The sequence below is a fragment of the Haliotis asinina genome, chromosome 10 (assembly GCF_037392515.1).
Source record: "Haliotis asinina isolate JCU_RB_2024 chromosome 10, JCU_Hal_asi_v2, whole genome shotgun sequence".
In the NCBI taxonomy this organism is placed as follows: Eukaryota; Metazoa; Mollusca; class Gastropoda; order Lepetellida; family Haliotidae; genus Haliotis; species Haliotis asinina.
In genome coordinates, this window is record NC_090289.1 from 54,299,469 (window position 1) to 54,322,720 (window position 23,252).

The 23,252-nt window shown below is 41.6% G+C and overlaps 1 protein-coding gene across 1 annotated transcript in view; it reads left to right on the forward strand.

Moving 5' to 3' along the window:
- Positions 1-257: 257 nt before the first annotated feature.
- Positions 258-23,252, forward strand: part of LOC137298518 (unconventional myosin-Ib-like) — a 76,527-nt gene continuing 53,532 nt past the window's right edge. Inside the window, exons 1-2 of the mRNA XM_067830812.1 lie at positions 258-393; positions 22,869-23,028. Of these exons, the coding sequence (XP_067686913.1) occupies positions 22,894-23,028 (135 nt within the window). The 5' untranslated portion in view covers positions 258-393; positions 22,869-22,893. The remainder of the gene's footprint in view (positions 394-22,868; positions 23,029-23,252) is intronic.

The following is a 23,252-nucleotide window of genomic DNA, read 5'->3' on the forward strand; positions in this document are numbered from 1 at the left end:
GACGAAGATTCGGATATAACGTGGATGTTCGTAAACTGTGAGGAATTGCAGCTACATTGTATCATCATATGCATGCCGCTCTTTCTTTAACCTAAAAGGAAGGTGGTAGTTTTGAGAGAAAAAGTTACAAGTTAGACATACTTAGGGTCAAGCCTTATAATGAGGTGATAAAACTTCCCGCACTGTGAGAAAAGACGCATGCGCGAGACCTATAGCATGCTGAACTCATGGTTTGAGTCAGAATAGATTCGCAGCGTCGAAAATGGATAAATTTGGAGGAATTTCTTTGTGAGAAGAAAATCATTGCGTGCATTTAAATGGGAAATAATTTGCTGGATCTTTAGCGTCTACAGAAATACGTCGCTGTTTGGACTACCCGTCGTGAGAGAAAAGGTAGGAAGAATTCAGAGAGGGTGCACCGTATGTTTTGGCAATGTGAGATAGCCCATTATATTCCAGCCGTGCAAGCCGGCATGTCACATGAATTTGTGTAGAAGCCGAAGTGTTCTGGTTGAATACGTTCTCTGCCGTTCCTTTGTATTTATTGTCATTTGCATTTAACTGTTTGTTTTCGGATGTCAGGGGTTATCTATGCTGTCAGTTCTTTATTCCACCGCGATTGCATTTGCAGTTGGCGGCGAATATTTTGGTAAAATCTACAGTACACCGTCAGTGGTGCTCCTGTGGTTATATAAAGGCCCGTGTCGGGGTTATGATGAAAATCTCCTTTGTTCCAATTTTCGTGTTTCCATACGATCAATAAATACTGCTATCAAATTACGATTCATTACACACACGTTACTCTTTCTGGGCCTTTGTCTGTTGCGTGTCTTTGGCGTCATTGTGTTTTCCACCAACATCAAGTAACACCCTACGGCTAAACCACAACAACAGAGCTTCCAGTGGGATGAGCAAAGGACAAGAACATTTACATTTTTTGTGAACTACAGATAGAATATATATTTGATGCAGTTTGAATGTAAGCGCAACATTGGCGTGAAGGGAACCCTGAATCAGAGATAGTTTGGACATCATTGTCGACCAGCTGTCAACTCAAGAGGAGTCAGCTGTTGAGATCGGCGACCCAATATCTTTGTAAGTGCTTGGAATATAACTATTTTTAAAAAGATATTAAAAAAGATATGTAAATACCTATGTATCATTTTACATGAAAAAGATGTATGTCTACTTTTTCAAAAGCACTGTTGTTGGACGTACATCCACTTCTCTGCCCAACAATTATATACATGAGATAAAACACATACGTGAGCCACAGTCAGTAGCACATGACAGCAGCTTCGTTAAAGTTTGTATATTTACACTTTGATGAAGAAAGTTTCACAGTCACTCGGCACTCACTGAAGCGTTTCGTTGTTCAGTGTTTGATAATATTGAGAAGAGCAGCCTGGGGCAAGCCATTACACACACGCACACACATGCATTAAGCTGGCAGTGACAACTTAGTGTCTAGCAAGATGTTCTTGTTGAGCAGTGCTGTCAAGATAGTGAACAGGGTTACAGCTGGAGAATCTTGTCATGTAAATAACAGCAGTGGAAGGTCCTTGGTTGAATTGGACAAGGGGTGTGGGATGGGCGGTGGGGGAGTGGATGGATAGGAGTGTTGTCTGTTTAAGGATATATTTGTTGTTTTGTAGAGTGATATGGCAGAATTATCTATGTCTGCAACAAACATCTGTTGAACTTACTAAGTTATAACTGAATATCTCTCCAGTTCATGATCTTACAGTGGTAGCTAATAAAACACTATACAGAGAAAGGCTCTTTGGCTTACAGTTACATTGTTGCTGTGAATGCAGTAGAGTAGTGAATATAGAGAATACCTAGTTAAAGGTCACATGCAACCAAAAAATCAAACATAATTAAAACACATTTATCACTTATTCATGACATATAATATACATTGATGCTTAAAAAAAACAAATAAACACAATTATAAGCGTACAATCGCGATTCAAAAGTGCAATATTTTGTACCTGGGCTTACTTTCCCCGAAACGACGCACTCGGGAGACCGAACCCAGTCATCGCGGGTGGATATGCACTCAAGTGTAACGACGGCTTCCGATTGGCTGTTTCATTTCCTGATATGCTGAGAGTTCATTGTGTGTACAGAAAGATGATCTGTTTGGTGGGCATTTTAGAAGTATAGCCAGTCACAAGTAAGATTCTTTATGGATAACAACTTCTTTTTGTGTACTTGATGCGTCGTTTCAGTATGGATTCATATACTGTTGTCAAACAAAATCATATACACTAAAAGAAGTCGTTATCCATGAAGAATGTATATAGAGATGCTGGTTTTGGAAAATACATGTTCTCTGAATTTGCGCTCGATCCAATAAAATCATGTCAGTAGAGATAGTAAACTACTGCGTGACTGGAATCTGTCATTCGTCCAAGTACAAAGCAGGACTTGAAAGTGACAAGAGTTTGCACCAGTGTCCGTCAGATCCAGTCATCCTAAAAAAATGAATGTAGTTTGTTTGCAACCCACAGACATAAAAACATGTCGTGTGTATCACACGTGCCTAATTACATAATGTGGCAGAGACAGTACTCGGATGCACGAGTCATAAATCAACTTATTTTCTTTACGTCGTATAGTCTGATAGGTGTTAAGTTCAAATTGCACATGGTCAATGGTTGAAGCTGTGTATTGCATGTTGTCTTTAGCAGACAGGCAGACAGACATATAGGTGAGAATAAACCAGACACTGAGCTTTCTCTGTGACAGAAACTGCTTACTACAATCAACAAGTTGTTTTACGTAACGAGTAGATTATTTACTTGTTTGTGTACACAACCAAGATTAGACTACTGCTCACGACCTCAGACGCTGGGCATGCATACTGTTTCAAGCTCCGCGAACCCATTCACTGCGCATGCGTTATGGACGCAGCGCAGCACAGCTGTTGAAACCAGTTTTCCCCCCAGCGCTGGGGGGAATTTAGTGAAACGTTTGAACTCCGATTTCGCGGGCTTTTTTTCATCGCGTTTTTTTCAACTTTATGGGTTGAATTGGCATTTTTTATGATTTGTTTCGGTAAGTGCATACCTAAAGGTACCAGAATCTGCAAAGTTGTGTTTTACGTTGCATGTGACCTTTAACATATCTCTCAAGTTTGGAAAAACTCGACCCAGGTTTGAAAAGAATGATTGTTTCCTAGTTTTTTCCTAGTTTGTATATCAGGTGAAGTTTGGAGTCATGGATACATCCAACAAGACACTGGAGTCATCTGTTATAGTGAGCACATTGGTTTCAGAATTGCGTTTGGTTCCTGTTTCTGTGTAATATATCAGTTTAATTTTTTGGCAAGTGTAGGATTTTACTACCAGGAGACAAAAATGTTTATTGATCGTGGCTAGTGTGAATTGAGTACAAGGAAGTTTGCTGCAGTATTGGGCCGCTTTTCTCTCTGACATGACTTCCTCTCCATCTCCCTTTGTACGCAGATGAACAATGAACAATAACCCTATTCTGCCATGTCAAGTCCCACCACGCCTTCCATCATCCCATCCTGAATACCCCTACCTCACCCTGCTATGCCCAAGATGAAACACCCCTATCCGACCCTGGCATGGCCCACATAAAACACCCCTACCTCACCCTGGCATATCCAAGATGAAACATCCGAACCACACCCAGGCATGTCCCAGATGAAACACCCCAACCACACCCAGGCATGTCCCAAATGAAACACCCCAACTTCACCCAGGCATGTCCCAGATGAAATACCCCTACCTGACCCTGCAATGTCCCAGATGAAACACCCCAATCACACCCAGGCATGTCCCTGATGAAATACCTCTACCTCACCCAGGCATGTCTCAGATGAAACACCCCTACCTCCCTAAGGCATGTCCCAGATGAAACTCTCTTTCCTCATCCAGGCATGTTTCAGTTAAAACACATCTTCCTCACCCAGGTATGTCCCAAATGAAACACCCCAACTTCACCCAGGCATGTCCCAGATGAAATACCCCTACCTGACCCTGCAATGTCCCAGATGAAACACCCCAATCACACCCAGGCATGTCCCTGATGAAATACCTCTACCTCACCCAGGCATGTCTCAGATGAAACACCCCTACCTCCCTAAGGCATGTCCCAGATGAAACTCTCTTTCCTCATCCAGGCATGTTTCAGTTAAAACACATCTTCTTCACCCAGCTATGTCCCAGATGAAACACCCCAACCACACCCAGTCATGTCAGAGGATGAAACACCCCTACCTAACCCAGACATGTCCCAGATGAAACACCCCAACCACACCCAGGCATGCCCCAGATGAAACACCCCAACCACACCCAGGCATGTCCCAGATGAAATGCCCCTTCCTTACCCTGCAATGTCCCAGATGAAACACCCCTACCTCACCCTGGCATGCCCCAGACGAAACACCCCAACCACACCCAGGCATGCCCCAGATGAAATACCCCTTCCTTACCCTGCAATGTCCCAGATGAAACACCCCTACCTCACCCTGGCATGCCCCAGATGAAACACCCTTTCCTTACCTTGCCATGTCCCAGATGAAATACCCTTTCCTTACCCTGCCATGTCCCAGATGAAACACCCCTACCTCCCCCAGACATGTCCCAGATGAAACTCTTTCCTCACCCTGGCATGTTTCAGTTAAAACACATCTTCTTCACCCAGCTATGTCCCAGAGGAAACACCCCTACTTCACCCAGTCATGTCAGAGGATGAAACACCCCTACCTAACCCAGGCATGCCCCAGATGAAACCCTTACTGAGCAAATAGTGTCAACTCTAGGCAGTTTCTGTCCGACCTGACAAACGTACAAGGGTAGAATGACATTGTGTCTTTTAAGTGGGTAGATGAGAAGGAACTGTGTCCTATCTACCCTCCAGCCGTGAGTTTCTCCACTAATGCACTGTACTCAGGTTGCAGGTATACTCATGCTGTTTTGGAGATATAACCACCTGGTTTGTGACAAGCATATTCTCCACCACCTTCCCAGCCCCACCCCAGATGCAAGACATACCATATATATCCACCTTGATAAAGGACAAACTGTATTAGTATACATGTATATTATTTCCTTGACACAGAGCATGCTGTACATACCTCCATGCCCACAACCCTATCATTATAGATCTACCCAGATACAGGACACGCAATATATATCGACCCCCCTCCCAAAGCACCACATGCTGTATATATCTACTGTTATACAGGACATACTGTATACATGCACCCTGATACAGGACATACTGTATATACCTCCCCAGATGCAGGACATCCTGTATATGTCAACCCGGATACAGGACATGCTCTTAAACAGGACATACTGTATATATCAGCTGATATATCCACCCAGATACAGGACATACTCTATATATCCCCTCAGATACAGGACATACTCTATATATCCCCTCAGATACAGGACATACTATATATACCACCTTGATACAGGACATGCTGTATATATCCCCCAGATACAGGACATATTGCATTTATCCACCCTCCTACAGGACATATTGTGTATATCCACCCAGATACAGGATATATTACATGTATCCACCCTGATACAGAACATATTGTAATTAATTATTGTATATATCCCCGAAATGCAGGACATACTGCATTTTACTACCCTGATGCAAGACATATTGTATATATCCACCTTGATACAGGACAAACTGTTTATTCCCATCCTGATACAGGACATACTGTATATATCCCCCAGATACAGGACATATTGCATATATCCACCCTGATACAGGACAAACTGTTTATTCCCACCCTGATACAGGACATACTGTATATATCCCCCAGTTACAGGACATACTATATGTATCCCCCAGATTCAGGACATACTGCATATATCCACCTTGATACAGGACATACTCTGTTTAGTCCCCAGATATAGGACATTATAAGTTGTTCACTGAACATGAGGGGGGCAGGGGTTGATGTATGAGGGGAACATAAACAAACATTGAGGGTACATAACCTATGGGCCCTGAGGGACCAGTGAACAGCGTATTTATCTTACCAAACACCTCAATGTTAATTTTGAACTGTTTGAAGCATGGGTATGGGATCGTACACTTCAGCCTGCTGGTGTGAATTGAACGCTTCAAATCTTGCATCTTGCTTTTTTTCCAGCAGGCATTGTCTTAGTAAAATAGCTGCAGTGTAATTCCCCTTCTTTATATACACAGGGACTTCATATGAATGTTTTGTCAAAATTTATTTATTTGAATGTGAGGCAAATCTTTTCATAGCCCTCTCTAGATCTTGCAGACGACACAAGAAAAAACAGATTTACAGTTAACTCCCTTCTGTCAATTTGCATTCACAAAACATTGGTAATTTCAGTGTGTCATGAGTGATTCAGTGTTATTCGGGATGAAGTACTACCACGAAGTGCCAAATGAATAGCCATTGGCAGAAGGGTACATTTCAATGTACCTCACTTGCAAGTGGGGTACATTGAAAATAACAGAAGAGCACTTAGCCAATCAGAAAACAAACATTTATGTGTGAGGATAAATTGTATATCCTACCCGTCACCTCCCCACCCATACAGGGCATACTGTATATATCCACCCAGGTACTGCCAAGGTCTTTATTACAGACTACGACTATATATAGTGCTGCAGGATATATGAATATATGTTATCAAACAGGATGCTATATAGATATTATACTTTATCCTACAACAGCAGAGTAAATAACCATTGGTTCTGAGTAATACAAGTGTTTTCTTCCACAGGAAATACTCAGTAGAATCAGTATTGGTCTTTTTTGTTGACCCATCATCTCAAACAAGGACAGAAAATGAATAGATAATTTTGTTCCTGATATGCAAACCCAGTGTTACGTCAAAGAAGACATATTAGGTGTATTTGGTTGTTTTGAGAATAGAATGTGTTTTTATGTCTTTTTAAATGAAGTTGAACAAAATATATACCATTCATACCCATCCTGTGTTTATCTTCATACAGTGCAATCACCTCCATGGTGTAGTGGTTTGCCCAAAGATCGGAACGTCCTTTGTTTGATGAGTGGCTGCAGCATGCTAAAAGACGTTACAGTATGGTACTTGTTGGTCCCTGTCTGGTTTTTGGCATTAGTGGGTACAAGAAGGACAGTTCGGCTCAAAAGCAGTATAATATGTATTCATGCCTAACTGCGGAAGGTACAAGCAGCTGCACATACACAAGCATGCACGTTGTCATATGAGCAAAAAAGTGCAGTGTTAAAGTCTGTTTCACCTCACATTCTTACAGTGTACATGTCTGATACTTTCTGGAAAACAAAAAAAAATGTATCGTTTGATATATAGTCCTGCAACTGCAGCAGATAAGTGGTTAGCGCTAGTATACTACATCTAGGTAGAGGATAATATTGTGTTGAGGCATGTGGACACATAGTGTGTATACCATCTGTAGTGTGCTCATATCCCTGTGTCAAGGTACATATTTAGCACCAAATTATCTCTGGTGTGTGGATATCCCTGCGTTGGTAGTATGGTGGTATTCTGTTTCAGCTGATCACTGTTTCCTCTAGGCTTGCCAAAGGCAATAACTAACTTCTAAAGCTCATTGCTTTTATCTGATAAAGGCTTTCATTCTGCAGTTGTATTGTATGGCTCTGAGTTTTTGTTCAGTGTAGGATTATTATCGTGAATGGAATTGTTGAGATACACAATCAGCATTACAACCCCTGTGTCTGTGTCACCCTGGACACTGTCAGATTTACTGAAATTTCTCTTGCTGGTTACCATGCTCTTTGAATTGATGTCGTAATTTTAAAGATGGTTATTGCATCATTTGTTGGTGGATGTCACAGCCACTGGCTTGATAAATTGTTTTTTTTACCCAGGTTACATGGTCAGAGAATTACTAAATATCATTCATTTCTTGATTACTACTGTTGATCCTTTGCCATTGTGCAAGTTTCTGGAGCACAACTCGGAAACCATTCTCTGTCTTTCAACAAAACTTGGTAGATATATCAAACATAACCTAAAGGGGTGCCTGTTGCTATTTGCAGGTTTTTGACATTTTTATTTCTTTCGGTTTCCTTGGAATCATTTTGGACAGTCTCTGAAGGGATGGTTACATTTCCAGAGCACTACAACTTACCTGTTCAATATGTTTAAACAGATCTTGAAATAGTGCCTTTTGCTCTTTGCAGATTTTCGGTTTTTATATTTTCATGATGTCCATGGAAACGATTTGGAATTTGGTGCCGAGGAGATTTGTCATCTTCTGATGACTTGTTTGAATGCTGAGTGCAACTGTTGTTTTATGCCTCTGTTGATACTGTTGTTGACTACACATCTAGATTCAGTGACAGTTAACATATATGGTGGATATCTCTGTTACCTGGCATTTGATCCATTTGGTTGACACTATTTGTGTGTCATGTGGCAATGGGAGGAGTGCTTAACTTTGATAAGAAGTCAGGCTGTTTGTTCAGCTAATACCATCTATGTTCAACAAGGAAGATGGCGAAGTGTGTGTTTGGGAAGAGGGCAGAACTTCCTCTGATTCAGTATGACAGAAAGTATAATCGGTATTCACAGATAACCTACATCTATACTCATTTTAACTTGATTCTATGCCTCACATATACTTAGACCCCAGCCTTGCACATACTCCTTACCCAAGCCTCACTCACGATACGCTCCTTACCCAAGCCTCACTTACACTACGCTCCTTACTCAAGCCTCACTTACACTACACTCCTTACCCAAGCCTCACTTACGCTACGCTCCTTACCCAAGCTTCCTCATGCTACACTCCTTACCCAAGCCTCACTTACGCTAGCTACACTCCTTACCCAAGCCTCACTCACGCTACGCTCCTTACCCAAGCCTCACTTCCACTACACTCCTTACCCAAGCCTCACTCATGCTACGCTCCTTACCCAAGCCTCACTTACGCTGCACTCCTTACCCAAGCCTCACTTATGCTGCACTCCTTACCCAAGCCTCACTTACGCTACACTCCTTACCCAAGCCTCACTTCACTACACTCCTTATCCAAGCCTCTCTCACGCTACACTCCTTACCCAAGCCTCACTTACGCTACATTCCTTACCCAAGCCTCACTTGCGCTACACTCCTTACCCAAGTCTCACTCATGCTACACTCCTTACCCAAGTCTCACTCACGCTACGCTCCTTACCCAAGCCTCACTTACGCTGCACTCATTACCCAAACCTCACTTATGCTGCACTCCTTACCCAAGCCTCACTTACTCTGCACTCCTTACCCAAGCATTACTTCACTACACTCCTAATCCAAGCCTCTCTCACGCTACACTCCTTACCCAAGCCTCACTCATGCTACGCTCCTTACCCAAGCCTCATTTACGCTGCACTCATTACCCAAGCCTCACTCATGCTACGCTCCTTACCCAAGCCTCACTTACGCTGCACTCCTTACCCAAGCCTCACTAATGCTGCACTCCTTACCCAAGCCTCACTCATGCTACGCTCCTTACCCAAGCCTCACTTACGCTACACTCCTTACCCAAGCCCCACTTACGCTACACTCCTTACCCAAGCCTCACTTGCGCTACACTCCTTACCCAAGCCTCACTCATGCTACACTCCTTACCCAAGCCTCACTCACGCTACGCTCCTTACCCAAGCCTCACTTCACTACACTCCTTATCCAAGCCTCTCTCACGCTACACTCCTTACCCAAGCCTCACTTGCACTACGCTCCTTACCCAAGCCTCACGTGCACTCCTTACCCAAGCCTCACTCATGCTACGCTCCTTACCCAAGCCTCACTTACGCTGCACTCCTTACCCAAGCCTCACTTACGCTACGCTCCTTACCCAAGCCTCACTTACGCTACACTCCTTACCCAAGCCTCACTTACACTAAACTCCTTACCCAAGCCTCACTTGCTCTCCTCAGTCACATTCCTTTCTCAAGCCTCACTTACATCACTATGATGCTGTTTCCTCTGGCACCACCAAACCACTTATACTATGCCACATGACGTCAACCTGTACAAAAAATAGGCTGTTCGTCACCTTATAGCTGCAACTTTTCTAATGGAGCCTTGTAGTTTTACTCACCTGCTCACCATTACAGTATTTGAGGTGATGAATTCTGTTGTCAGCTGAGGATGTCTATGTCATGGTACATGTTAAGTTGATGGATTTCATGGCCATGGGATGAGTTCTGCCATAGCTGAGCAAAGTGGACAGGCCTGAAACCATCTATCTCATACTGGGTGGTGACAGTGGCAGGTAAGTTCCCTGCCAGGTGCTCTTGACCCTGATGAATAGATCTGCTTAAATATAGGGGACACATGATGTATTGCCTTACTTTATGACACTGTGGATGACATCATTACTCCACCATAACCAGTCACTCAGGCTATCTACTACAGGTCACTTGACCTGACACAGTTTAATATATATTCACTGACATTTCTCAGCATAAAAATTCCATTGTATATTCACAAATTTTTGTAGTATTATTTTTCAAATTTCCATTTATCTTGACATGTTAAATTACAGTGCCGGTATAGGAATCGTGATGACAGACAAGAGGTGGCATATAATCTGAGACCAATGCAGTGATAATTCTCCATGTTATCTTTCAGAAGTCATTTTCCCAGACTGTGAATCATAGGCAGTGAAGTATTGTTTTATGTTTCACTTGCATTTTATGGTACATTTTGTTGACATTTACTTTAAATAAGATAACTTTATTCATGCAAGTATGATGTAATGTGTGCCACACATTAGATACCATATGTTTGTATATATCCCATTGGTTGCTGTTTCCTATGCGTACAAAGATGACAACCAGTAAATAATAGACCAGACAATCCAGTGACTGATATCATGAGCACCAATCCATGCATTTGAGATGTAACGGAATTGAAACAGTCAAGTGACTGACTACCACCCAAAATTGCTACTGAACATGGTCTCACTTGGGGTCCAAGTGGTTCTGTGTAAGCGAGTGAGTTCAGTTTTACACTGTGTTCAGCAATGTTCCAGCTATGTGGTGGGAGTCTGTAAATAATAGGGTCTAGACCAGACAATCCACTTATCAACAGCATATGCATCGATCTGTGCAATTGGGATACGAAGACATGTCAACCAAGTCAGCGAGTCTGACCACCGAAACCTGTTGAGTCGCCTCTTACAAGCATGGGTTACTGAAGAACAACTCTATGAATCAATGATGTACAAGAACATTGGCAAAAATATCTTTACAGTAGTTTAGGTAAAGACCAAATGTGAACTGATATTTAAGCAGTCTATCAATATACTACTAATTGACTACTAAAAATGAATCTGCCTCTTGATGAGCCCTGATTGACAGCTTGCTCATGTTGATGATCATGATAGATAGAGTATTATGTACTACGTTATAATAGTGTTGTGCCCTGTCCTACATGCCACACTGTACAAGTATGTTCCACTTTGTATTCATATGATACAAAGATGAGGGCATGTTGTAATCTGCGTAATACAGTGTCGTATTGTCCTGTACTATGTTACACACTGTCAGCAACTTCACAGTTGGTTGAACAAGCAGTGGCTGTCCCCCATTCACTGCATGGAAGGTAGTCACTGATGCGCATCCAACCTGCCTCAACCTTTGTGTCTGGTGTACCTGCTGGGCACGTGCTGCACCCTCACGTTGAGAATTACACCTGTCGGCTCTTAACTGTCTCAGCTGCCTTACCTTATACCACAAGACAGTGTGTTTTGTCACCTGGGATGGGATGTAATTAGTCTGCATTGTTTCTGGCAATAAGTGTATTGTCATTTGTGGCATATTTGTATTTACTAATCAGGTAATTTCTCTACCTTGCATACAACCAAAGAAATGTAAAAATATGAAGTAAGCTATCATATTTTCCTTTATTTGGCATATATGTAAACAAGATTCATCAGCTTAATGTCTCTGTGTGTAATTTCTGTCTTGAGTGTACAGTGATCCCTTGTTGGACAGTTGACACCAGGATATTGTCATACCCTATTTCATGTTATGTAAATAGGAACAGGGCCTAGGTAGCCTAGGGAGTAAGGTATCTATCTCACTGGGATGGGATGAGTGTAGCTCCCTTATTGTACAACAGTCCTGTGTACAGGAACAGCCAGGTAATGTGGAATACTTGCTGATATGCTGTGTCAGTAGTTACATGGTCAGATGCTGACATGGAGTTCATTTGAAAGTCTCCATTGTTTCAGTACAGAGCATGCCTGTTTTGGAGTTACTCAGGTAGCAGTGTTTCTGATGATGCTGTCCTACATTGCAGCATGCAGTCAGAGGTATACATGTGTCAGTCCTGTGTTGTGTTTACTGATCTCCCTCTGTGTAACAGATAAGATGACATTATGGCAGTAGATGTTTCATGTCAGTGAGTACGGAGATGTAATGGTCAGTGAATAGAGAGGTGTACTGAGTTGCCTCCTGCGCTGTGGCAGACAATCCCGGTTTACTGATCATCAGTGTTGAGGGATGTTGTGAAATAGTTTTTCAATGCTTAACATTTGCGCATTTAGTATTACTACAAAATGTTGCTTATTTCTCAGTTTAGGCCATATGACGTAATAATGATGTGTGTTATTATGAAAATGTGAATTAATGACTTATGCAGTTTTTTTAGATGTGTCATAAGCAGAATATGTTAAACTTTGTTGAGTAGCCCATATTAACAAAAAGTATAGCACTTTCACTGACAAGTGTGAGACACAGGAACCAAATTAGTTGCTGCTTGTTGTTATTTTTTATTAAATTAATCATGTGACACACAATGCTTAATCATATTTCATGTATTTATCTAGGATGTTTGTGGTCATATATTGATAGCCAGATATTCTTCATTGTGTGCCACTCTACACTCATTGGTGAAGTATAACACAAAGCACCTCTAGGACTTGTTTCAGTGTCACAAACTGAAACTGTTGTAATCAACATTTGCCAATCCTTGCAAGGGCTCTTTTGGATATTTTTGTGTCACATATGTATGTGTAGCTGTTGACATAAACATGTTTTTTTATAGATTGTGTTCATGATGTATATTAAAAATAAGCCCTTTCTTCATTACTTGAACTTGTGGATATCTTGACATGCTACATATTCTAGACTTGCACGTGTTTCACCATTTATATCTGGCCCAGGGTCTGCATGGCCAGGCTGTACACACCTGTGATAGCCATGTCTCCAAGGAACAATGGAAGTCCCACGCATCTGACATTTGTAACGGGAGTAGTTACAACTGTAAATATTTCCAATTATTGGAACCTTATTTTGCCTCTTCTTGAGAACCTTGCTGTCTCAACTATTGTGTGTGTATGTGTAAGTAGGAACCTTCTGCATAGTGTTCAAGATATTTGGGGCACAACGTCAATGGGATCAGTACCATATGATTTATGTCATTTTCACTCCATAGATAAGTGCAGTGTCACATACAGACTCTAAAACAAAAATGTCCAAAAATCTAGTGGAAGTCTGATATATTTGGAAGTGTAGATTTTTGGCAGAAACTGATGAAATTCTCTTGGTGACTTTCTCTTCAGACTGCTGCCATATAGCAGGAATATTGCTGAGTGTGGCGTAAAACTCAACTCACTCACTCACTCACGACTTGATGAAAGAATTGTTGATTGGTTTGTGTGTTGTTTTACGCCGCAATCAGCAATATTCCAGAGTCCAAGTTGAAGAATTAGCCAGATAATCTAGTCATCATCAGCATCATTCTAAGCAACTGGGATAGAATGATGATAAGTGTCAACAAAGTCAGCTAGCCTGACCACCTGATCCCATTACTTGCCTCTTGTGACAAGCATGGGTTGAAGACCAGTTCCAACCAGCATATGGTTTGAGGGTATTTTAGAAGCAATGTTTGATGTTAAAACCCACCACATGCTGACATTCAGTCAATGTGAATTGCTCTGTCTTGTCTGAGCCCTGGTGGTATACCACTGGGTCAGAAGCTGTTACTGTGGTGGTTGAAGGCTGCAGGTATCACGGGGCTGGATGTAATCTAGGGGGTGGGGTATCACAACCAGGAACCCTGTCAAGTGATACGGTGTCCCTTGCTCATACACCGATCTCCATCCTGGGAAGCAGGATTTCCCAGATGCTCGACACACCCCACATGGCAGTTAGTGTCAGTCCCTGGACCTACTTACACTTCTGGACACATCCCACATGGCAGTCTGTGGCATAGACTTACACCTGGATTTACTTACACTTCAGCCCTGTCCTTTCTGTCATGCCACGCCCAACATGAGACAAGTCTAGATTTCCTCAGCTCATCGGGACTCTTTTTATCCCCTGCAACGTGTTTTGTGGGGTGAGGGGGAGGGGGTATTAATATGCACCCTGTCCGCCTGTCCGTCTGCCAGTCCGTGCACATTTATCTTTTCTGGAACAGAACTCTAAAACCGTTCAATATTTCTTCACCACTCTTGACACATAGATTTGTCTGTGGTGTACTGGTGAATTTTGATAGTTTTGGAATTCTGAATAAAATATTTTTGGCGTTTCCATGGCAACATGTTTGACTTCGACTGAATTGGAGGTAGTGCTGGGGATATTGCTGACAGTGTCTCTTGTTAAATTTAAATGGAATTACTTGTTTATGATTTTTGTGTCTTTGGCTCACTACTACAGTGAAGTATTGTGTAGGAAACAATTAGTGAATACTGTAGTGATTGTGTCTGACACAGTTGCCTGAATATTCTATTTGTGTGTGACACAATTATCAAAATGGCCTTTTGTGTGTGGCACAATTATCAAAATGGCCTTTTGTGTGAGGGACAATTATGGAAATACCCTGGATTGGATATTATTACCTGAACACATCACTCACATGTCAAGAAATTTCCATCTCAATACTTTCAATTTGCAAGATGTAGCATATCTGATACTATTGCCGGTAATTTGCAAGGTGCACGCTACCAGGGTTTGTGTCAGCCATACCTCTGAAGGGTCATATCTGAACCTCTGAAATCTCAGATTGTTGTGCTGTAACATATGTGTTAGTGACGAGAGAGGCCACTCACAGCTCTTGACAGACAGACAGGGAAATGAGTTCTGCGATTAGCTCAGATTAGAGAGACCGCTCCCATAATGGGCTACTGTGTTTGTAAGAATGTTCGCTTAACTTGGACAAATTTGTTCAAGTAAACCTCACCATGTTCAACGTTTGTTCTGCAGCAAGAAGCTGACATTTGAGTCAAACAAAAGCAGATATTTCAGACATTCTGTCCATCTTTACTTTCCATATCAGAGCAAGATTTGCAATCTTTGAATTCTCATCTCAACCCTACTGGTGGCATGCTTTGCCATAATCAACTTGTTAGTTACTATGGTTACAGAGATGCACATCACAATGGTTGGCTTAACAATGTTTTGTAAACAATGGTTTGTTTACTCTTCAATCAGTTATTCCGGCCATGCTATATCTCATGTTCCCACTAACATTTCTCTATGGTGAGTAGTGAGTGGTGAGTGAATGTTTGGCATTTCAGTCATGTTTTTAATGGGAGATATACATCCAGCTTGACTAACGTCTAGTCTGAAATAATCATGTTTTACACACAAAATGGTTCTTAAATAGTGATTATAAAATAATGTAAATATGATTATAAAGGAGCACAGAGATTTTCTTCATTTTCTGAACTGTGGTAATTTATAGATTTGCCACATATTCTAGATTTGATTGGGTTTTCTGTGACATATTTGTCTGTTTGACAGATTGCTGTCTGTATAAGCTATGAGGTGAAAGAAATATTTTGTTGGATTCAATGTTTGGAAAAGTGGTAAGGTGGAAATGTTCAGAAACTTGTACAATAATGACCTAAAATCTTTTCATTGACAGACCCTTCCTCGGTGGTGTGGTTCAAGTGCCTGCCATGAGACCTGTAGGTTGTAGGTTCAGTCCCCTTCTGCATCATACTATAAGATGATAATATGTGGTGCTTGTAAGTTCCTGCTTAGCACTGTGTATGAATGGGTGCAAGGACTGGCCAAGTCAGAGTCAGTATAATGTGTCTGAGTGTGTTTTACCTGACCTTTCACTGAAAATCATATATTATACTCAGAAATCCTGTTCTTTCAGTTTGTTTTCGTTAATCTGTCATCCAATGACACATTTACTGTAGTAGCAGGAATCAGTCTGGTTGTCCAGGTCTTGTGTTTAGTGAAAGTATCAAGATGAATGAAGTTTGGGGTTTACCTCTCATCCTGGGTAGATCAGGTTGTGTCCATGTATGGCGGATGCTCCTGACACTGGCCATGAGCCTGGTGGTAGTGAGATGGGAGATTCAGACTTAATTAAATCTAGACTTGCTTCTTTTTATTGTTTAGCAGTACATAGAGGGTTGAGTGGAATGTAGGTTGGTTTGTTGTGAAACGCCACACTCAGCAGTATTCCAGCTGTATGACAATGGTCTGAAAGTAACTGAATCTGGACCAGACAATCCATTGATCAATGTCACAAGCATGGATATACACAATTTGGATATGATGACATGTGCCATCCAAGTCTGACCTGAATACCTGATCCTGTTACTCATCTCATCTGTAAGCATGGCTTACTTGAGACCAATTCTAACATGTATCTTCACAGGTCCTAGGTGGAAGGGAAAATAATGTGGTTCAGGGACTATGAGACAGATTACCTGCCCTGTAGTTTCATCTCATCCTTCACTATGTTGTTATGTGATGAAACGTGACAGGTTGTGTGTGTGCCCAGTATTCCCACCCTGAACTTTGGTGAATGAACTGACTTGGAGGTTTATCTTTCAGGAAGTGATCAAACTGTTGCATGTATTGCAGTTTGGGATCCAGTTCATAATTGTTCAACTTACTTTTCCTGTCATCCACTCAATATGTTGTTCTAGCATTCATATGAAGGCTACCTTGTAAGTGTCCTCACTCCTGTGTACGTCATCTGGGGAGTGTCATTCATGGGACAGATGACCCTGACAAGTAAGGCAGCATGCATGTGTGCCATGTGTTAGAACTTGGTTGTGTCACCTGTACACTAAATGTTTGCCCCATGACTCTGTGAGCTGACCCTTGTATGTCCTTTGCTCTCTCTGTCATCTACTCTGCCTTACTCCCCATCCACTGCACTGACCTCTGCCTCTAGAGACTCTCGTCAGCTCTGTCCTCAGCTGTGTCTACTGCAGTCTTATCTGCTCCACTGCTTCCTCTGATCCTCGACCCCATGAATGTCGTCTGCCCTGTCCTCTGCCTCATGTCGTCTGCCCCATAGACGTCTGCCCTTGATGTGTCACCTGCCCTGTCCTCTGTCTCGTGCATGTCGTCTGCCCAGTCTGTTGCTGTTAGGAGCATAGAGCTCATGCAGAAGTAAATGGTGTGAAGTGACATTGCTGCTGTCTGTTTAAAGATTTGTGTTTGCCATCCAGTCTTATTTGAGGGAAGATAAATGGATCTATTGTGTGCACTTGGCCGTCTGATGGAGATGGCAGATCAACGGAGGATCATACAAAGTCAATCTCCTCGTATCAGGAGGCATGTCACCAGCTTCAGGGCAGAGTTTACCCTGTTTTATCAAAGGCTGCAGAGACTGTTTCCAAATGTAAAGGGATATCCCTGCAGTTTGCCATGATGTAGTCTGGATTTCATGTCCAACATGGACAGAGTTAAGTGACAATTAAACAGTCACTGGATGTGATCCATCCCTGGCTTAGTCTCAGGTAACAGGTGAACCTTCACTGACGGAGCAGGGTTGACACGTACAGATAATCTTATGCCTGATGCTGAATTTTACCTTTTTATGAATGTGTGACTTGTCTGTTCTTAAGTTACTCAGGTATGCTGCACTTTGAGTACTCTGTCAAAAACAAAATAACTATTAAGACTTGTGCGTGTGATCGAGGTTTCATTCTGCTTATAGCAACTTTCCAATGGCACTGTCTTGGATGCTCATGCCATGATAAAGTGTCACCCATGGCTACACTCGGTGAAGCCTATTACTAGTGTTCCCCGATGTAATATTGTTGGAATATTGCTAAAAGCGGTGAAATGTCATTCTCGCTCGCTCACTCACTCACTCACTCACTCACTCACTCACTCACTCACTCACTCACTCACTCACTCACTCACTCACTCACTCACTCACTCATTCACTCACTCATTCTGATGTAGACAGTTTTCATATATGTAACAGTTGATGAGATGTAACTCCCTCATTTATGCTGGGAGCAGGTCTTGAGGGAAGGTCAGTGTGCCCCTCTTCAGTTACCTGTTACATGTTGAGAGAAGGTGATGATGACAGTTTGATTCTAGTTTCAGCAGAAAAGGCATAATGAAAATTGTTTACCTGTTGAAGAGGTTTTTTAGTTCATTTGTGGATACTAGAGAGCACTCAATTCTTGTGTTCTTGGTGTTGGTGAAGATTTGTAGGCCCTCTTCCTAGCATCTCTAGAATAAGGCCATGTGAGGGAAATGTGCAGTGTCAGCGCATTATTGCTTTCATTCTCTCTCACATTTTCTGTATTAATGAAATGTTTCTAGAACTTCTCCTACATGTAATTTTATGGGTTTGTCTTGTGTTTGCTTGTCTTGCCCGGTGAAACTGGTTCAGTATCCCATGTGTATAAAGTCTATGAAGCCCAACCATAATATATCACTTTAAGTGGAATCAAACTTCACTCACTCACTCATGTTAATCTTGTGTTGACTGCTTAGAGTATTGATTTCTCTTTTGTAAATGTATAATTTTGTTGGAAGGAAAGACATCCACATATGTTGAAATGGACCCTAATGATATGGATCTGAAACACATGTAGAAGCCCCAAGATGCTTCATTTCAGGGTTTTGCTTTCAGAAAGGGCTTGGGAATGATAATATAGTTCAGACATTGCAAGACAGACTCTTTGCTGCTCAAAGCTGAGCTGTCACCAGATAAATTCATTTTGATCTGATCGATTGTGAACTCAGATTGAGTGCATATTTTGTGATTATCACTTGATTATCACATTCACAAGCAGTTGAGTATTATGTATGCACTTGTTGAATGGTTGTATGTCTTTTGTACTGTCACCGGGAATTTGATGACAGCCTGTGCCTATTAGTACTGTGTTGTTATTACAGAGGTATGGGTTTTATACAGGCTAGGGACTTCATCAGTTTCACTACATGCATGCTCTGGCTGCCTAAACAGTTGTTCGTGTCAGCTGTGTGCTTGTCAAGCAATCAGCACTTCTGTATCTGTTCCCCATACATCCACTAATACCATCCATTCAGTACCCACAATGTCTCCCAATGTCCTTGCTCCAGTGATGTCATTGATTTGTGAACTGCTCAGCTAGCACCCCATGGAGAGCAGAATGGCTGGAACCAGAGTGAAACAGAAATTACTTGATGCAGGGACAGCACATGTTCTGTTGGGCTGGGGAAATACACGGTTTTGGAGGTAGGGGAAACACGGTTTTGGAGGTAGGGGAAACACGTTCTTTGGGGACAGAGGAAACACCTGTTATTTGGGGCAGGGGAAACACATTCCAGGGAGCAAGAGATTGGCCTTGCTTGCAGGGTCAATGCCCATTTCTGAGGGCAGAGGTGATGCCTGAACAACTGAGGCTTTACCAAGTCTAGACAACTCAATTGTTGGACACTAGTTACTGTACCTGTCTCCCATTGAAGGTGCTTTTGTGTTGGGCTTGTGAAGTATTTAATTTTTCACATTGGTATGATGATTGCAACAACAGGTGTGTCTCAGTGGTTACATGAGTCCTCACTCAAAGAATCTTTACACCTGTGTATAGGAATGCCCATTGTCATGTGAGTGCCATGTTGAGATCTCAGTGCCTGGTATTCAGAAACACTAGCTGCTCCCAAGCACAAGATCATATTGATTTATGCACATCTTCCGTCATGAATATCGTTTTGACTTTCTCATCTGTCATTATGTATGTTGTCAGCTTCTTATGTAAATACGTCATAGAGTCGGCCTTTCCAGGATATCAAAGTCAGATATGGCAGGGCCACTCATATTTACTACGGCCATATGGATCATTATTTAAGTTGGATACAGTACCACTGTTTCTTACTAGCTTGACTTGGGTTTTCAAAATGAAAACAATTACTGTCAAAAGTTACAGGAAATATTAGAAGGCTGTAGTCTATTTTTGGAACTACTCTATACTCTAAGTATAGACGGAGGTCTTAAATCTATTCAACAAACAGAAAGGAAAGAAAACAATTGTGGAGACCCTAGTACTGCCATGGATTGTAACTCCAACACATTTGTGGGTGCATGGGTTCAGATCATGTCCAGATCCTAATTGGCAGATGTGGACTCAGGTGTCTCCAGGTCTGTTGTGCCAAGGTGTCAGATTTGTAGCGTAGGCACTAGAAGAATTGATCACCTAATATCAAAGTTGAGGACTGAGAGTGCTACTGCCAGTGCTACAGTGTGTATGTGCTTGTGTTGTGCATGTGAACTGCTTGTGTTGTGCACGTGCGCTGCATTTTGTTTGTGCTGTCAGGCTGATGTAGGCGGCAGGGCTGACAAAGTCTGGTTTTACCATCACACCAAAACACATTGCTCCTGTGGCCTTTAAAGCAGCTGATGAGCCATGTGTTGCTGGTTCCATGATATACAGAGTCTAGATGGCTGTACAGTCAATTATTCTTCTCTCCTTGTATACCCTTTCCTTAAGTGCAGGATCTACACTACTGTAGCTATGGTCTTCTGAATGATGAACATTTACTTGTTCATTTGGATGCCTATCTTGATAATGACAATGTTAGTTCTTATTACCTTGAATACAGACATATAGGGTTAGTTATGCAGGGTTAGCTCAATATTGAACTTTATCACCTGCTATACCGGGTTTGGTGTGACTGAGTACTAACGATACTGGTGAATGGTACAAGTAGTGCATGCTATGCTTGATATAATATTTTGATTTTATCATCAAGTGTTGATTGGTGGATACAATGTGGCGTTCACTCTGTATGATGTCAAGGACAGTTCACATTACTTCCTTGACATCTTAGAGAGGTAGCTCATTAAAATTACTGACCTCTGTAAAGTTTCATAATATCATGGATGTATCAATAAATCATTTGAAAATTGACTGTTGATTTCATAAATTTATGGGTTAGATTAAATCAGTCTGTGTAACGTTTCCGTTTAAAGGGCAACATTTCATGAACAGTTTTAACATTTAGAATTTGAAAGGGTGTGTATAGCTGACATCTCCTGTATATCACGTATCTTCTGTGGAAAACAGTACACTTAGTTCTGCTCAGGTAGACATGTAACCATCAATTCCTTGAGTCACTGGATCGATAGTTTGTCATACACACCTGAAACAAATATGCCAAGTGTATCCCATGCAAGTCTAGAACGTATGGCAAATCTAGAATAGAGTTTCAGGAATGAAGAAAGTATCAAGATTTTTGTTGTATTTTATTTTAATGTACAAACTGTTTTTTTCTGTAAAATATGTTCATTTCAAAGACTAGACTGGATCTGAGTAGCTGTGGTAACACAATCAGTGGCCTGGTTTCAGTTTGTAATGCATTTTTTTTAGAAGATGCTGATTTGTTACATAATTCATCTTGAACCTCAGCTGTGTACCTGACATTATGCAGGTGAGCAAAGACTTGCTTAATGTAACAGAAGGTATATTTTAAATGGCTGCTTATCAACATGACAGTTGCTGAGGCAGCCAGTCCAAGATTATTCAGAAATGAAGATTAGATGAGTTTCATTATCAAGTCCTTTACACTTTTTAGCATACAGAATTGAACATGCCCAGCAACAGGATGTGTAATTCCTGCTAACATGTTCACATATTTTGATGAAAATATCAAACATCAATTAAGCTGATGAAGTTAACGTTCATGTTTTGTTCCATGAGTCTTGTTAAAGAGGGGATTCTGCCTTAATGCTCAGTCTGGCAGCAATTCCATCACAAGGTTCATTGGAAGCTCTTTCATCGAGTCACTATTTGTGATAAAAAGTAACATTTATAACGTGATGTCTCACCCTAAACTCAAACAAAATGAACATTAAGCCAATGGAGGTCAAAGTCTGGTTCACCATCTCTGAGTTTGGCTCTGAGGTCAGTCTCAGTGTCTTACTGAGGATGGATGGTAATTGGTGATATGGTGATTAATGGCAGCCTGAGGAGCACCTTATCTCAGAGGTAGAGGGGCTCTATATCAGCTGGAAGCCTATCAGACTTGTATCTACTACAGCAAGTCAGTATAAACATGTCAATGACATGTGTCTCACCTCTTCAAGACCTGTGAATTAGGTACCAATCTTCGCATGTAGGTTTTCAGTTCTTATATCGTGAAGAAAGGCTTGCTTCGGTGTTAGGTGCAAATGCAGTTAGGTTCCAGTGTGGTAGCAAAAGTAGTGGAAGACCCGAGTTCCTACCTACAGATGCTGGCAATCCATACAATTTTAGATTTACACGCTCATTCTGTGTCTAAATCTGCCCTATTCTAGTTGCTTTTACTGTCCTTGTTTTAATAATGTGGTTTCATGATTTGCAAATTTATAACTGGTGTAGAACAGAAGTGACTTAAAACTCACTGACTGACTGACATACCCAAGACCTGCCAGGGTACACACATATAAAGCCCAGTCTTGATAATCTAGCAATGATGCTTCTGGCATATGAATAAATTCAGAGTAAAACCCTATATACTCACTCATGGAACAGGTGACCTGACTTGGTCATTTAGTTGCTATGGTTACCATGTCTGTCATGGTGATAGGACTATGAAGGATGCTGCTCCTAACCTGACTGTGTGGGGGCAGACGTGCCAACCTGTTATCTTTGATCGTGGACATTAACTTCTTTCTTTTTACTTTCAGTCCTGTGTGTGAACAGAAGTAGATCATGGCGTTACACCAGGGGGCACTGTCAGTGTTTGAGAACAACGTAGGTGTCAGCGATGCTGTCCTTCTCGACCCCATGACAGAGGATGCTTTTATAGCGAATCTTGAAGAACGGTTCAAACATGATCAGATATATGTAAGTACAGAACATACTATGAAAGTAGAATGCTCCTGGTGAAGTGAAAGAACATCTTTCGTCAAAAGAACAACGTATGGTTTGTGTTCTCCTCACAATGTCCAGTGCAGGGATTTGAATGCCGCCCAAGACACACTGTGATCATTAAATCATTAAATTAAAACATCTTTCAAACTCAGAATGAAACTATGAGAGTTCTAATTTTTCACTGTTATAGTGATAGT